The sequence below is a fragment of the Pomacea canaliculata genome, linkage group LG2 (genome assembly GCF_003073045.1).
Source record: "Pomacea canaliculata isolate SZHN2017 linkage group LG2, ASM307304v1, whole genome shotgun sequence".
Lineage (NCBI taxonomy): Eukaryota > Metazoa > Mollusca > Gastropoda > Architaenioglossa > Ampullariidae > Pomacea > Pomacea canaliculata.
Window position 1 is genome coordinate 20,786,014 of NC_037591.1, and position 18,687 is coordinate 20,804,700.

Here is an 18,687-nt window from a genome sequence, read left to right on the forward strand (position 1 = left end):
TGACAAGTGAGGTGCCGTGTCACATGATCAAACCAGAACAGCTTTCGCCGCTTGAATGTTGCAAGTAGAGGTATGGTGACGTCACGACCAATCACATCGCCCCTTTTGAGAAGTCCATGGGAGAAATTTTCGCAGGAAAAGATACTTCGCCTGACTTTGGAGAAACAACGTGTCTAGCAGCCATACTTTCATTGATTTCAGAGACAACTGTGGTGAAAAGATGAACCTTTGTGCAGCTCCAATTCTAAGTAAGATTTGAGAACGGACAAATGACAATTTGAGGGGACTACTCTTTGTGTATTTGTCTTGCCTGATGTCTTGCCCTGCCACTGATCTTCGTTTTCAGACTAAAGTCGTTTTCATATGTTTGTGGGTCGTGAATGCCACTGGATGTGGTGCCCTGTTCCATCTCGGTTACTTTTGACCGGGACCAAGCTTGCTTTTTTATCTTCGTAGACAGGTGGCTCTGTGTGTGTGTGTTTTAGAGAGAGCTGCCTTATCCTGCCATATGCATCCTACTAAATCTGTACGATCCTGTTTGGAGTGAGCATGCGTGTGGTGCCTGCTTGTCTGAATGTATACGTACATACGCTTGTCATCTGATATCACCCCTTTCCTTTAGTACAGCTTTGAACCATATAATCTGACAACTCTTAACTGTGAAAAAAAAACCAGCACCAGATTATAGGAATCCGTTGCATTTTTGCTCCAAGTGGCTCTTGTATTTCTTTAATTGAATTTATTTTGTGTCATTCTCTTGTGAAGCACATCGAGCTCATGAGGAAGTACGCTTATATATGCCATAATTATTTTTTTTTCCCAGACCATATCATGACTAGAGAACAGTTTCTCAGATGAGTAAATCTGTGTTTGAATAGAGTTGCAAAAGAACTACAACATTTACGTTTGAACTAAAGTCGCTTAGTTCAATACCAGAATGAATAAAATGTAACGAGGAATTGTCAAGACGAAAACATACGAGACATATGAAAACATTTGAGACGATTCAAATATAAATTTAATGCACATGTTCGTTGGCGAAGATAGTTAAGTATACGCGGATAGTGAGGTATATCTCCATCTCTGCGACTTAGTGTATGAGTGTTTTCAGCCAGGTGTAAAATCAACAGAGCTGTTCGTTTGCACCTATGTTTTTGTCCTAGTTTTGTAGAGAATTTAAGAAGCAGTGTATAATTAATAATTATAATTGTAGTAAACCATCGTTTAGGTTAGAATTATTGAGAACTATAAATGCCGAACGTATTTACATTTTTAACAAAACAGTAAAAATGTATAAAGCGCGGAGAACTTTGAACGTTGGATCAGATAACACTTTATTTATCCCAAAGGGCAATTCGGGGCAGCTTGATGTGAAGCAGCGACTAAACAAATCAAGAAGGGTTAGTTCACCTCTTTGTCCTTTTTTTTATAATTATGTGTGCAAATATGCCCAGTGAAGTTAACGTTGATGAACATGCTAATGAGTAGAAGACCTGAATTTACATAAATTTGTTTGCCGAATGATGGATGTTGCACGCAGGTTAAAATAATGTTAAGAAATCCATGCTATGAAACTAAATTGTCATGATTACAAATTGTAATCATTCATGGAAATTAGCCTTTGAGTGCGGAGCGTATTTGCCCTTTAGAATGCAGATTTCACTTTACCAAGAAGAGGTTTCTTCGCATACGATAAATGAAACTTTCATGCGCTCCACTCTATGTAAAAGCATGTGTTAATTGATTCTCGACGCAGACCTCACATACATATACTCATGGACGAAAAATCTTCCATGCTGACAAAATTTTATTATCTTGCGTTTTGATATTACCATTCGTGAAAATTACCCCACATCGGCACAACACGACACAGTGACTGAGTAATTAAAGCATACTCCTATGATGGCCGATTAAAGTTTAGCAAGAAATGTGTCCTCAGACACTTCTTAAATAAGTGTTTTAGTCGCAAGGTTTTACGGATACATGGCATCAGTTCCATCAGCAAATTTATTGACAACATGCTAGTGCATAAATAAAAAGCACATTCAGAGGTCCACACGATAAAGCTGTGGATACCTGTGCAAGAAAAGACCCAGCACAAGTTAACACTTTGGTAAATCACTCAAATACGTGTAAAACAAAATGTTTCTCACAGCTATTTCTAAAACGGCACATTACTATCAGCATTTAGAATTCCTTGTCATTATTATACATTATTAAATATATTGGTGTCCAGTCACTTAATCCCCAGACACTTCATCCCCGACACTTCATCCCCTAGACTTTTAATCCCCAGACACTTCATCCCAGACACTTCATCCCCTAGACTTTTAATCCCCGACACTTCCTCTGTGAAGGAAGAAATACGCTGAATTAGCCAGGAGAGTTAGCAACATTGTAGAGAGATATGAGTCAATGGATCGTCTTCTGTACCTCCGATCATTAGCTTACCTTTCATATTGATTAACAGCAATTATTTTCATATCATATTGTTGATGAACATTACATTTACTAGCTTATATGAACTTTAACTAATGTTGTATATATTCAAATGACGTTGAAGTTAATAGCATGATTTGAATTTGAATTATTTGAATTTCAATTAAATTTTTCGCTGACTTCATAATTTTTATAGTTAAGGATTTAGTTTAGGGATTAAGTGTCTGGGGATGAAGTGTCTGGGTATTAAAAGTCTAGGGGATGAAGTGTCGGGGATGAAGTGTCTGGGGATTAAGTGACTGGGAACCAAATATATTATATAAGATTTAGAATTACGAGTTTGTTATGTAAACCTTTCCTATCATAACTTTAAACAATTGGATAACACTAATGACACTGTCATCACTGGATATGAAAGGTTACATAAACTCTAAATTCTAAATATTGAATCACTGTCATTGACAGTATTCTAGTACTACTAATTATAATAACAACATCAACAAACACAATGAAAAAACAGAATTCATATAAGATACAGGATTTATGAGAAGAGTTTTGAGAAGAGTTCTCCAGATATTGCTCTAAATCTTAAATGGTTGCGTGGTTGAAATGTATAGCTGACTGAATAGTTTTCCAGTGGCTTACATTCAAACATGATTGAGTGTAGACGGTTAGCTAATGTGAAAATCAGTCTAATCGTAAAAATAAAATGCCAAGACTCAAAAATAAGATATAGCTCATAATTATGCACAAAGCAAAATTGTAGGTTTAACATTGACGATTAAATGATTAGAGCAGATCAACGAAGAAATAGAAAATGCAGAATGCATCATCTTCAAGTCTTAGGTGAAGGGACGTAACTCTTTAAATTAAACGCTGTATTTGCCTTTTAGTAAAGTTTATAGAAATTGTAGAACTGAATGTAAAGAAAAATGGCACACATCAGACAATATAAGCTCTTATAACATCCCAATTACAAAAGATTTAGATGTTAAATCTTAATTAAAATTATTTTAAAATATCCTGTAGGTATTTGTACTATTTATCTTCTAAAGCATGATAAAGAACTGGGTGGATGAACATTTTGTTTCCTATGAGAACAGCTCACTTCAAGATAGTCTTAATTTTCTTGATATATAGAATTATCCGTTCCTGATATGTACGTATCACTTACATCAGCATGTATAGGAAGCGGTCAAAATCGTGGCTTGATGATATGCATACATGTTCCCAATCTCCCATCGGTTAATGTAAGCGGATCCCGACATGTGGTGTGGAAGTGTTTCTTTGTATAGTGATGTTTGTAGGTGTATAGCTTGAGAACAGAAGCACCCGTTTCGCACCATACGGAGTACATGTATACAGAGATAGGTGTCTAAAAGGCATGCTCGGCATGCGACAACATTTGTCCTGATGTTCATGTAGTCTGTCACCACATACTCAATATAGTGGCCAGAGGGTTAGGATTAGTAATATTATGTATATAATATTATAATAATATTTAGTCTGTCACCACATACTCAGTGTTCCTCTAGTCCAGGGATGCACAACCTACGGCCCGCGGGCCATATCCGGCCCGCGAAACTTCTGCCCACAGTGCAAAAAATCGGCATGTTAGTAATAAAAGAAGACCTTAAAAAAACGAAAAAAAAAGGGAAGGAGAAGTATTTATCCCCACGTAGGGGCGTTTCCCAATCTTTTTCAGCGATGGACGAACATTTCGATTCAGTGCTCCGACGAGGTGTCTCTACGATGAGGCCGGACAATCAGAAGTTGGTTTCGGGAAAACCACTTCAAATATCCCACTAATTACTACATAATTAATGGTAAGTACAACTTGTTTCTAATAAAAAATGGTATCTGCTCTATTTTTTTTTTCCTTTGTGTATTTTTGCGGTGAAGTGGCCCGCGACACGGCTGTCCGAAATGGATATGGCCCGCGACACGGCTGTTCGAAATGGATATGGCCCGCGACACGGCTGTCCGAAATGGATATGGCCCGCGACACGGCTGTCCGAAATGGATATGGCCCGCGACACGGCTGTTCGAAATGGATATGGCCCGCAGGCCGAAAAAGGTTGGGCATCACTGCTCTAGTCTGTCGCCGCATACTCAGTATTCAATGCTCTACACTAACAGGGGATTGAACTCTCTGGCCACTATACTGAGCATGCGGTGACAGACTACAGGAACATCGGGACAAATGTTGTCGCATGCCGAGTATGCCTTTTAGACAGCTATCTCTGTATACTCGGTATGGTGCGAACCGCCTGACAGAAGGGTAGTTGGGTATTCACCCATATTTGGCGAAATAGTATCTTACGCTGACCTTTCCCCATTCATTAGGAAAAAACTTTGGCCCTAGTCCTTTAACATGTAATGGTTATACCGGTGTGATTGGTTGTGCTGGTGATCAATGTAATATAGTAGCATTTATTTGAGTTAAGCCAGAAATATCTGGACCCAATTTCTTTTCCGGCCCTCGAGATGAAGATAAGTGTGAACATTTCATTGTATATATTGTATGCTCTGATCTAATCATAAGGCAGAGAACATATATTCCAATATCACGTCTTAAAAGCAAAGTATTTGATGCTTGAATCACCTATCGACTGATAAATATGACCATTTTCGTGTCCTGGTTTTCTGAATCTGAGGCTGACCATTCTACCTTAGATATACAGCAAAAAAAAATGATACACACAAAATATGTCACGAGTCTGAACACTCAGAACCTTGGGTGGACATATTTTCTATAGAATCAATAAATTCCGTCTTTTGCACTCCATCCGCACCAACCACATCAGAAGAAACTGGAAATTCTACAGCATTCGAAGGTCTCGACTGCCGACTCGCTGGGGAAACCTTCTGCTCGCGCAGAGCAGATAGTGTAGCCTGTAACAGCTTGGGCGAATCAGATACCCGACAGAGGAGTTGATCTTTGTATGCATCATCATTCTTCCACCTGCACAGCATGATACATCATGGTTACAAAACGCTTTACACAGGAAACTTCTTGTCTAGTCTATATTATAGTGGATTACTAAAAATGGACAGCAGCAGAAGTTCAGTTCCAGACTTGCTGTGCAATAAGCTAACATGAAGCTATGGTACCTTATGTTACAGATTCAAAGTTACAAAGTCGCAGTTAACTTAAGCTTTAAAAAAACACACAAGTGTATTTAAGCCAGTTTCTCTATTATTTAGGAATTATGTACACTGGGATGCCTTGTGTACACCATTACGTATTCGGTTCAGTTGTTCCATAACGTTCCTTCTTCCAGTCGTAAGGGAAAGGAGTCTGATGGAGCTTAGCAGAGCGGATACGGTCATCTACCCGCTTGAGAGGGTCCCCCAGTGAACAGTTTGTACACTTCTTCACGTTAGTCACCCAGCTCATTACTTATTACACAGTGTTATTGAATTTCTAACTGCACATAAATATTGTGTTATAAAGTGTGGGTACAAGTGCTAAAGTAGGGCGGGAGCTTGTGCACTGAGAAGTTGAGTTAGATGGCCACTCATGTCGGTCATCTGGTTTGCGTTAATGTTTACCTTATACTACAATCTAACTTCATCAGGCTGATTTTATCTGGAATGTGTGAAAACGTGCATTTGATCCCTGATGTTTGCAAGCATGGTATCATCCACTTTTGTTCTTATTTGTGATCAGTTCACGGACAAATATAGATGCAAACCCATGATCAGATAGGTCTACTTCACTCACCGGTAAGAATTGTGGTGTAGGTATTTGTTTCCATGTTAACAAAAGGTACAGTAATATGGTGATTCTACGAGGAGGAATGGGTACTCGCAACCTTGAGCTACTCAATATTCCTTTGTGCCCATTTCACTTTCCTGAGAAATTTTCTGTTCTTTAAACCTATATATTCATCACCGGGTGATGTTACCAACGCGATGCTGTGTATTAATGTAGTCTCGATTCCCATCACAATGTGCACCTACTTGCCACAAAGAATGTCATGACTGCATCCCCGCTTTTTGTTATCCTGTATGATACTGGATTGCTCTCTTTTCTCTAAGGGTCAAGAAATACCAATGGCGCAATTTTGGATAAATTCATATTCATGTATGACAATTTGTATTTTTCTAAGAGTCATCCACCAAAGAGATTGGAACATTTTCGACACATTTAAGTACATGGACAAGGAATTTTGCGGGGATGCCAGTACTGAGTCTCTCAAGAAGAAAGAAAACAACGCCTCTTCCTTCTAAAGAAATTGAAGTATTTCTTTGTCTCCCAAAGATTATTTCAGTTGTTTTACAAGCAAACCACATTTAGAAGTCATCTTTGTCCACCTGTTACTATAACAACTTACCAGTCAAGGATAAATAAATTTTGGGCCAAGTTATGCGCACTTCCTCGACGATTATCATTTACCAGAAGGGCTTTCAGATCTCTGTAACCTGAAGACATTTTCAAAAGCACTACATGAGGATATTATTATACATGTCCTTTTGGAAGTGGTCCATCAGCTCACATCAAGCCACCAATACTGTGTGCCTGCTTGCGGGATCAACAGGAGGCTGCCCTTCGTTGTTTCATGCAACTTCTGAACACTGGCGTTTGTAAATAAACTGTGATGGTATGGTTTTGTTGGTGATAATTTGTGTGGAGGGTACGAATATGCGATGCTGTTGTTAGTTGTTAATGTTAAGCTTCGCAGTTTTGTAACATTATTGATAATAAATGTGTGTTTCCTAATTCCCACCTCAGACAAATAAAGTTGAATTACATTTTGTATTGAATCGCATTATCTCCACTTTTTCGTGCATTTTCTGATATACTAGCATCCTCACAGCAGTTGCTATGAGTTGTTTATTTTCTAAAATTTAGGCGAAAGTCACTCTGTGCTCAAGGACTATCAAGAACATGTGGAAAAGCCTGCCATCTAACATGTTAGCTTGAAAATGAATTTCAGATGGCAAAAAAGAAGGAATACGATTAGCGTACGATTAAATACGATTACCAAAAGCGTTTTGTTTATATAACAGCTGTTGGACTATAGACAATTGTTCGTTCAATTAAAACATCGTGCGTAATTATCAGTATAGCGACAAAGTGCATATTTTCCATCTCCTCTAAGCAGCCCCTATATCAGCTAACGCTCGAAATCTTTCACCAAATTTCTAAAGAAAACATTCCACAAAAATAGCCAGCAGTACTCAAGACATCCTTATTCAGAGGTCAATCAGCCAGCATTAGATTGTTTGAAATCTTCATGGGTAGTGAAGCAGTTCATTTTCCCTTTTAAGTACTTATCGTGGTCCTAGTAATCTACTTGGCTTCTTAAGACAGTAGAAATGGGATGTTTCTTTCCTATTTACGTGGTTTCCCAATCTAAAACATTATGGGCTCTCAAGTTCATTCTGAACGCTTAAAAAGCCACGCAAAACACAGCAGACACTTTAGTCATCTCAAACAAGTTTAAGATGCAAGCGATGGTGGATTTTTTTCATCCCCGATTACCTGTTGCGTAACCTTTCCATATCTTGATCGCTTATCAGGTTCCCTAGGCTGGCCAGGACCTCCAGTTGCCCGATAGTCATTAGTTTCAGCTGTTCATAAATGCTCTCCATTTCATTCTGTGGCAGCTAGAAAAGTTCGTGAAGCATGCTAATTTATATGGCAGATTTTTGACATTTCATTACAAAATTTCTGCCCTTTGTATGTCTGTGTGCGTGCTTGTGTTTGTGCGTGTGTACATGCGTTTTTGTGTGTGAGAGAGAGAGAGAGAGAGAGAGAAAGCAGTCTTGACTTCCTTTGATAAAAATATTCTTGGTATTTTTGTTTTGTTGTTGTTTTGTTTTGCATTTGGTTCTGGGTACTATTGTATTTCTTCGGTTTCTTAACTATTTTATAAAATTGTATTCTACGTACCGCCATGTTCAGGACCATCTGCACGCTGGTGAAGATGATGTTGTCATTTCTGTCATCAGCATTACTGTTTGGAACTTGCTCGAGTTCGACAAGGCATTCGAGGTGTGACCCTGGAGTCGAGTTCAGTTTGTTTTCAATGTGCCAGGTTTTCCTGATGGGTCTCAAATCCCCAAACACCTTTACTCGTTCTTCTTCGCATTCGCCACACCACCTCACGTAGTATTTTTCCAAAGGAAAACTCTGAAACATGTTATTCAAAATGTTTTAAATCAGAATGACCAAAAAAAATGAATGAGAAATTGCTTTTTTTCTTCTACTACTACCACCACCACAACTTCTTTCTCTCATTTCTCTTTATCCCCTCACTGCAGCATATACAATTACATTTTTTACATACCTCTCTGATAGCACTTATATGATCTCCATTATTTTTTCTTTTATGTTGCCACTCCTCGCAATCTTCAAGAATTTCAAAGGACATTCTCAAATTCGAGTCTTGTAGTTGTAAAGTATCAGCTAGGTACAGTATTTCCTCTCCCAGATAATCATCTTCATGTTGAATGCCCAAAGTCTGGAATTTAAACGAGAGAATTAAAATGAGGGCAAAAGAGCGTAAAAGAAAATGTTTACAAGTTTGCTTTCAACATGTTATGTTCGTCGTAGTGTTTAGAAAAGAGTCAGCAATGTATATCAGTAAGTTTTTGTCGATTCTTTTCTGGAAACAGTTGTGAAAACGACATATATATTTAGCAGACTTGTGTGACAATTGATAACATCGCACAGTAATACCACATCTGTGGTTAACCCACATTGCAATGAGAACTTACTGAATCCATATACTGGAAATACTGCTCAAAACAATGAAAATGCCAATAGATAGTCAATCACCGTTTTGTGCCAATAAACACACAGACAATAACATTTAAAGCAAATGAAACCGCCAATTTCATTGAAATAAATCATTTTAACATGATTTTGAGCTTGGACTGACATAACCAATGTTTTCAGATATATGTGATATCAGAGAAAAAGAAAGTCAATATTCTGTGTGTTCGCCATTGGCCTGAATGCAGGCAAGGCCCTGTTATCTCATGGACTGAACCAATATTCTGACAGCCTTTAGAGGAATAGCCTGCCACTCCTGCTGAAGTGGTGCAGCTGACGGAGACCAACTGCTGCGGTGGTTGTCTATAAGTCACTGGCACAGGGCATCAAACAGATGTTCAATGGGATTCAGATGTGGAGATCAGGCCACTCCATGCGGTTGACTTGGTGCTGCTGCAGGAAGTCACTGACGACTCAGGTCCTGTGAGGTCTGGAGTTGTCGTCCTTGCGCCTGGTCCAATGGCGAGCATTACTGTCAGTACCAGATGCTGTAAAATATTATCTTTGTATGCCACGCCTGTCAGGTTACTTTGCACCTGGTAGAAGGAAGATCTGAAGGATCCATCACCATGGAGATCACACTCCACCATAGTCGGCGGCCAATGTCTCGAACATCTGCGCCCTCCTGCTGCCATTCAATGACTCTTGGTCGACAGCACTTAATAGTCGTCTTTGAGACATGATTGAAAAAACACTCCTAGGCCTCTAAAATGACGGAGATGTCACTGGATAAGGTTTGCACATACACTCCGTGTTTTTTATCGTTAATGCTGCCTTGTCATGTGCATATGGTTCAATTGCACGCATTTGTTAGGGTTCAATTACCTAATTTTCAGGCCTGAACAAGCACAAGACCAAACTGGACTGTCATAAAATTCACGTTGACTGTTCATCCACACAACAAATTCACTATAAAAAAATTGAAGGAATTGCTCAGTTGGTACAAACATGATTAATCAAAATGTAGAAAATATGAAGGTGGCTTTTCCACTGTTTGAGAAGTATAGTTTACATAACACTGCCAATGGGTAGAAGTCAAATGACTAGCATTTATACTGAAAGATACGTCGTCCAAATACAAGAACCAGTTTTTGCCTGCGGCAAAGTGTAAAAGCAATAGACTAACCTTCTGTAAATTATGAAGCCATTACCTTATTTGTCATAAATTTTCTCTATCATGCAGGTCTAAAATTAAGATAACCCAAAACACAAAACAACTCGGTTTTAAAACAACTAAGAAAAAGTCAGGCATCATCTTGGATCAGCTCAGAAAACTGTATGCAGAGACAGAAACCACTCTTCATTGCTGACGTATTGTTATCAAAAAATTGTTTGGACTATCGGGGATTTTCTTTAATATTATTGTTACTATATTTCATTCTGGTAAAATTTTTTAGCATAACCTTAAGGTGGCAATAATAGAAGACTTTTCCACAGGTCCTAATGACATTATATCTATATACCCACACATTTTTTCCTTAATTCCCAGTTCATGTGTCTTTAAAGGGAAACAGTACCTGGCGGAAGTCGGCGATCTTGAGTCTGTCGTCCCACACCAGTACTTTCACGTGTGCTGCCCGTCGGCCATCCCGTCGTTCAGTGTGCGACCCGTAGGCTCTGGCGTTTAGCTGGGGCGGTGGTTGTCTGATCCCACAGTATGCGCAAAAGTAGGCACTAAAGTGATCGGTAGTGATGGAGACCTTCCCATCAGGCAGCAGTCTGAATGTGGCGCTTTGATCCCACTGCACGTCGTCGTCTACTTCCTGACAATCGTTTGCACGCTTTTGACCATTGTCGCTAGTAGGTGGCCTGTCCGTGCTAAGCTTAAGGCGCGTTTTTTCAAAACCTGAAACTTTGGTGTTTGATGAATCTTTGCGATCAGAGTCAGATAACAGGCTCCCAGTGCTTAGAGACGAAGAGTCATCGCGGCACAGAGGCGACAAGTCGGGAGACGCATCATCTGCAGCAGACACGGCAGGTCCTATATGATCTGCCTCTCGTTTCACTTTACAACCGATTTCTGTTGAATCTTTCCTACGAATGTCTGTTCTTTCGGGTCGTACTCTATTGAGACTGAGGTGTCCGTCCGAGTGTCGTAAGACGCAGTACACGTGGATAAGGTCAGGATCGGGGTTAGGAGGTAAGCAGTGAGGCAGCTCGATGCGGAAGGGGCCCTTCAGGAGGCTGAAGCTGTGGCTGGAGCTGTATTCGGCCACAGGGCTGGCCAGCCATTCCTCATTCTTGTACTGAAGCTTCGTCCGCAGCACGTGACGCACGTGAGCAGCGTCTGCGCAGACAGCAGACTTGACGTCAATCCACTGGCCGAGGTGGACACAGCTCTCCGGTACGTGCAGCACAATATCGGAGTTTAGTTTCTGCAAAGTTCCACCAGCGCTGGAAAAACTTTTACCTATTTGCCAGCGAGGATTGAAAATTGGAGAATGTGATATATCAATATCAGGACCAAACTCCAGCAATGAATTTACTTTCTCTGTCTCACTGCCGTCTTCTGCATCTTCCCTTGTTTGTTGATTGTGGTGAAGTTCGTCCCCTTTGTCATTACTTTTCTGTTCCATGGAAAGAGCTGACATGTGCTGGAAACTTATTTTCGACTCGTATGAGCGCTGATCATTGGTGCCACTAGCTTCTTTTACGTCTGTGGTTTTATCTAACAAGGGTTTAGCCTGAATATCTTCTTTTACAAGTATGGTCTCTTTAGGAGGGTATTTCATTTCTTGCGCTGGTGAACCCTTCATTTGCGTCCTCCCTTCTAGTTGGGGCTCTGATGATTTAGTTTGAGGAGAAGCTCTGTGTTCTGTGTCAACTAATTTATCTTCTGAAAAAGTATTCTTCCCAGGTTGTAACAGCATATTTTCAATATTTTTCTTATTAAACAATATGGCAATGCTGAGTGGCGTGTGGCCTTCAAAAGTAGTACTGTCTGTTTTAGATCCGTTTTGTAAAAGAACATTTGCAACATTAATGTGATCATTTTGACACGCTAAGTGCAGTGGTGTCCGGCCTCTCAAGTCTTGTGCATCAACCTGTGCACCATTGAGTAATAGAAGTTTGGCTATGTCGCTATGTCCATTGAAACTCGCATGATGAAGCGGAGTTTTGCCCTCTATATCTTTTGCTTCTATTTCAGTTTTGCTTCTTCTGAGCAAAATATCCACAATATTAAAATAACCCAAGTTCGAAGCAATGTGCAGAGCTGTGAAGCCGCTTGCATCAGCAATGTCAGGCCTAGCATTGCTTTCACAAAGGTATCTCACGATCTCTGTAAACCCTTTCTCACATGCTACAAACAATGGCGTACGACCTGCTTTATTTTTAGCATCAATGAATGATCCATATTGTATCAGAAGCTTCATGATGTCCAAGTGTCCGGTGAAACACACTATGTGCATTGGCGTCATCCCGTTTATGTCTGCCACGTTGACATTAACTTTGGCCAAAAGCAGTCTCCTAACAATTTCTTCATTTCGTAAAAAGCATGCAAAGTGTATGGGTGCTTCACCTGGTTTTGTAGTAATGTCACCTTTAGTACAGTTGGGGAGGACCCTGCCCACTATGTTATAGTGGTGCATAAAACATGCTGCATGCAAAGGTGTCTGTCCTTCACAATTCATGGCATCAACGTCTGACCCTCTTTCAATTAACAAGTCTACAACCTCTTTGTGACCATTCAAACTGGCTAAGTGAAGTGGAGTATTACCATTTATGTCCTTGGTTTCAACATTTGAGAGATTTTGGAGAAGAATCTCTGCAATATCACGAGAGCCGATAATACTAGCAACATGTAGAGGTGTTTCTCCCGTAGAAGTAGTTTCATCTAGTGAAACTTTCTCTTTGAGCAATAGTTCAACAGCATTTTTCTGGCCAGATCGGCAGGCATAGTGAAGAGCTGTTACACCATTGTTACTTTTTAGCATGACATTAGCACCCCTTCGAATTAAAGCCTCTATTGCGCTAGCATGGCCGCGTACTGAAGCAATGTGCAGGGGAGTGACATCATCTGACGTTGTAACGTCCACATTACTGGACTTTTCGATGATAAGATCGAAGATACGCTGGTCCCGACACTGACACGCAAAGTGAAGCGGCATCCATCTTCTCTTATTCTGGTGGTCAGTTCTAGCGCCGTGGTCGACCAGCAATTTTACAACTTCAAAACTGTCGGCAAGGATCGCTGCCTGTAGAGCGGTATCTCCTTCTGTGTCTTCTGCTTCAAGATCTGCGCCGTGCTGTAACAGTTTTCGCACGAGGTCCAGAACGCCACTAGCGCAAGCTAAATAAAGGGGTGTTGTCTCGCCTTCCTTTGTCTTTTCATTCACATGAGCACCGTGAAACAGCAGAGTGTCGACAACATTCAGGTGACCCCTCATGCACGCCAAGTGCAGTGCTGAACACCCTAACGAATCTTTCTCGTACACTCTGGCATGATGATGAAGGAGCACTTTTACAACATCCATGTGTCCATAAAAAGAAGCGTAATGTAATGGTGTAACTTCACTGGCGCCCCACATCATCAGTGTTTGAGTAACTTTAACATGCCCATTTTCACTTACAGCCTGAAGAGATGTTACTTGATGCTTGGTTTTTGAATTTACGTTTGCTTTATAGTCAAGAAGAAGTTTAACGGCTTCCAGAAAACCGGTCAATGAAGCAAAATGCAAAGATGTGAATCCATCCTTGGCTGGGTGATCTACATCAGCACCTCGCTGCAGCAAAATTCTAACGGCATCCACTGTGTTGCACAAGCTGGCAAGGTGAAGGGGAGTTCTTCCGTAGATATCTTCTGCATTCACATTGTGCCCCAGATCGAGCAACATGCATATCAGCTCTTTGTTTCCATTATGGCAAGCACAATGAAGTACAGTGATGCCTTTTGTGCTTACTACATCAGTCTCAGCTTTATGAGAAATCAGAAAATCAACAATCTCTTTATGCCCGTTGAGGCATGCATAACAGAGTGGTGATAACCCTTCCTTGTTCTTAGCATTGATCAAGGCATTGTTCTCGATAAGCTTTTTAATAATGTTAAAATAGCCATAACAACTCGCGAACATCAGAGGTGTGTTTAAAAAAGAGTCCTGGGCATCTACCAATGCTTTGTTTGAGAGAAGAATGTCTACAACTCTTTTATTTGGTTGCAAACAGGCCAGATGCAGTGGGGTCTGTGCCACTGTATTCTTTGCTTCTACTTTAGCCTTGTATTGAAGAAAAAGTTTCACAAGATTTTTTTGTCCAACGTACGACACGAGATGTAAGGCCGTCATTTTGAATTCGTCTTCAGTATTAACATCACAATTATTGTTTACCAGTAATATAATGATGCCACTGCAATCCTTAAGCCTAGAGACGAGATCACCTGTAACACTCGACCTTCCCTCGAGCCTTGCTTGGGAAATCACGTGTGCAAGGTGCACGCAAGCCAGAAGCAATGGTGTTCTTCTCTGGATGGTTACAGCGTTTAAGTTTGCGTTCTTCCGTATCAGTATTTCCACGGCTTCTTTGCATCCCCAAAAACAAGCACCGTGTAGAGGTGAAAAGCCAAGCACGTCAGCTGCCTCTATGTCTGCATTGTGGTCGATCAGTAAACTCACGACTTCCCAGCGATTACGAGCACTTGCGACATGAAGAGGTGTTGCGCCCTGATTGTTTCTGGCATTTATGTCAGCTTTGTTCTGAAGTAAAGTCGTTACCACGCTGGTGTTGTCAAACTGACATGCAGCATGCAGTGGTGACCACATGACAGCATTAACAGCATTTACATCGGCTCCTTTGTTTACCAGAAGCTTCACGACATCTCCGTGGCCTCTGCAGCATGCAAAAAACAGTGCTGTTTGTCCCCCTACCGCATCCCTTGCATCAATGTGCGCTCCGTGTGCCAACAAAATTGTAACTACCTCAGCATGTCCATTCCAGCTAGCAATATGGAGGGGTGTTACCCCATTCCTTGTCTCCTGGACATTGACACCAGCTGCAAGTAGCTTCTTAAGAACTCCAACTTCACCGTTTTCGCACGCCAGGAAAAGTTTACTCACTGCGTCATCGAACTTCACGCTGCCAGGCTGGAAAGCGCCTTGCTTTTCATTTGAAAGAAAAGCCTCCAAAACTGGTTTCTTTATCTGAGATTGTAGATTATTTGTGTATTCGTGTACACTTGCTATCCCTAGGTCTTTTTGAATATTCGACATTACTTCTGGATTTTTCAGCTTCATGAGGTGCTCCATATTTGACGAAGTGACCCATTTGGGGGTTTCGACATTACTGTTTCCAATTCTTTCCAAGTTTTCGATTAGGTTCTTGTAGTAGTTTTCTCCCCTCTCTCCCGAAAATGTGAAACTCAGATCTTTGCTGATTTCCCCGGGTGATCTAATATTACCGATGGCCACTTCCTTCTCCATTTTTCAAAATTTGTCGATTTTTAAGTGGTAAGTTTTGAGACTTAAAAGAATTTATTCAAAGCTGATTCCAGATTGTGACATCTTGAGGTTATTCGCCTGATTAGGAAACAAACAAGAGGATATTAAAGTAATTATCTTAAACTGTCTCGTTTATCTTAATTGCGTATTAATCTATGTCCTCCGGTCTATGAACGTCATATATTAACTTTAAATAACTATTTACAGACAGATTGGACAGTATATAATAAAAACGTGTCGAGCCGTAGAGATGACCGTTAGACTGATATATGTGTGTGTAAATAAATACATGCATATACGTTCAATCGGAGTTGAGAGAGAGAGAGAAGATATAACAGCATTATCCAGGTCCACAGGATCCATAGTGTCCAAAAAATTGGGATCCAAACATTTTGCGCGGCTTAAGTGAATTCGCGGTTTACCGGCCCGCGGCTTAATGGCTCTACACTGTACTCGTAATTTCCGACAGTATCTGCAACCCGCTCACGTTTTTCTGTGCATTTAAGTGTGGATTTAAAACAAGGTAATACGAAAAACGAGCGGCATCAGAACCGTATCCAGGTTGTTGTGAAGCATTGTTGTAAAATGGAAACTGCTGTTATAAAGCATTCCCGGTAGAAAGCATCTATCAAACGTTTTCGCCATTTCGCTGCTTACAGCAGTGCTGCTTGCTTCTTACCGACAGATGCTCGTTCAGGTATGTGTGTGTGCTGTGAAGGTACAGGTGGGATTTCGCGACATTATTAAGTGGACAATATGTACGAACGTTGACCAAGTTTGGAGAAACATTGGCCTATATTTGTCTGGTTTAGAAGGGATTTTAGCAGTGATCATAATTTATAAACCGAGAGCTGGACAGACGACACCTGACAGGGGTGGTAGTTGTGTGGTGAAATGTTCGTTTGTCACCGCTGCAGCGAGTCTTGGGCTCAGTCTCGGAGGATGGCGTACTACTGTCTCGATGTGGCACATGTTGACCGTCGGGGGGTTCTCTTCGCGTACAGTACTTTTGTCCTCCATAACATACAAATCTACAAGTGCTAAATCATTGCATGCACTAGCATTTAACTGCTCTCAACCAGGCGATATCATCTGACTAATCGCTGTGTTTTCGGGTAGGCGCTATCGCAACTGCTCGATAACAGACATGTTTCCTACTTGTGCTTGCGTGGCACGAAAAGCTGTTCATGGCCGGTTGCCGTCTCGCAACAACAAAACCAAAGAGAAGAAATCTGAATGGCGAATTCAATGTCCCTTTTGTACATTCTTGAGGTCATATAAGATAAATACGATAAAAAATAACTTCCTGTCTGCAAAAAACTATTAATAGTTTTAAGAAGGAACGCTACTTGAATTCACCTTTTAATAAGACGACGGTACGTGGGAAAATAAATCCTTAGCACACTACTACAGTATATGAAATTCAAAGAAGAAAAACATTCTGAACTTTTTAGATATAAATGGCTGATGAAAACTTACATTTTTGCTTGCAGTTCTGTAGCTTTTGTCAGTGAGGTGCCTAATGTCCTTGTTGAAGTGATCTAAGAACTCATTGAAGTTCCTATAACAATTTAAGAGATCCTGTTCAAATCGCTGACACAAAGTACCATTTCCACAATAACAGCTTGTGAAGTATCACAAACACAGGTGGACTGATGATCAGTTCAAAATTTCCCGATGAAAATTCTCACTATGGCGACACAAGGACATGATTGAAAGGCTTCTTCCGCTATACGCCTCAGCTTTGAGCATGCGCAATCACTTGGATACGCTCGGAAAGCTGCTACTTTCGATTTCCTTTCCTGCTAACTCGACTTTTATTTAGAATGTTGAAACAAACTCCAAAAGTGTTTTAAACAGAAAAGCAAGTGAAATGTCGTTTTAAATTACCCACAAAGTGTATTTCTCAATTTTTTCATTACACTAACCGTTAAATCCCGCTCATTCTTTTTTTCAAGATAGCTAGCTAAAAATGAAACGAAAATATGATTTTCTCAAAATATAAATACAGGCAAATGTATCCCACCTCCCCCTGCATTAGGATTTGTCGGATTCTTCTGCCTCTTGTTGGCTTCGGTGACTGTATACTTGTTAGAATGTGGGTTTTACATATACATGTATAACTTAGGTACTGTTCCCTAAAGTTATCATGCATCACAAAGAAATTAATCGTTGTGTGGGAGGGTGTTTGTGCGTATTGCTTTAATGGGTGGCTAGCAGGGTGTGACTGCTTAACAAAGCATTCCACTACTTATAATCTTCCAAATGATGGACAAATATATGGGGCTACTACACCTGTCTCCGCGGAAAAAAAAAATTGGTCTCGTTCCTCGTCCACCATAAGAGCTTATTCACATAACTACTTGTTGTGGCAAGTAAAATTCTTAGAAAATGAGACGCGACGTTTATGATAAGTGTCCACGCTTTAAGTTTCATTTGTATTTTTATATTTGACCACCTTTTTAATTTGGGGGTTTTGGGGTGAAGTGGTGTGGAACCGGGAGTTTTGTACTTTAACACACTATTAAGATATACCAAATGAGATATAGAAATGTAGTGTTTTTGATACCTATATGCACAAAAAGAAATAAATGCCATGATCTACTTGTTTTACACAGTCTTTTGATAACAGATAAACGTCAGATCCTGAAATATTTGTCAATAGGTTTTCATTATAAAAATTTACATTCTCATCTTGTAACAGTGAAACTAAGCAAATCGTCATAAGATTAAATGAAAGATAAATGTCTATTAACCATACATAATCAAAGCCTGAATGAAAGTTGTTTTTTTTACCAAACTAAGCTATTTCCTTTGTCTTCATCCAGATTCCACATTCAAGTCTTTCGAAAATCTGTACTGTCCAAAGTGCAAGTAAAATTGAAAGTTCTTAGCTCTGGTACTGTAAAGAAGCCAGACTAAAAAAAAATAAATAAACAAACTAAAGAAATCAACTGTCTTGTATAACCATATTGGAAGTATCACATAATAAACAATCACCAAGTGGCAATTACAAATATAAAAGTCAAT

The 18,687-nt window shown here is 40.1% G+C and overlaps 1 protein-coding gene across 1 annotated transcript; it reads right to left on the bottom strand.

Annotated features, from left to right (window-relative positions):
- Nucleotides 1–4,410: 4,410 nt before the first annotated feature.
- On the bottom strand, nt 4,411–18,106 carry LOC112556731 (ankyrin-2-like). The gene is made up of 6 exons (XM_025226004.1): nt 17,137–18,106; nt 10,744–15,735; nt 8,739–8,912; nt 8,342–8,581; nt 7,931–8,055; nt 4,411–5,404 (listed from the first exon to the last, which is right to left on the bottom strand). The coding sequence occupies exons 2-6, from the start codon at nt 15,637–15,639 to the stop codon at nt 5,152–5,154; spliced, it is 5,688 nt and encodes a 1,895-aa protein (XP_025081789.1). The 5' UTR covers nt 15,640–15,735; nt 17,137–18,106; the 3' UTR covers nt 4,411–5,151.
- Between the last annotated feature and the right edge of the window lie 581 nt (nt 18,107–18,687).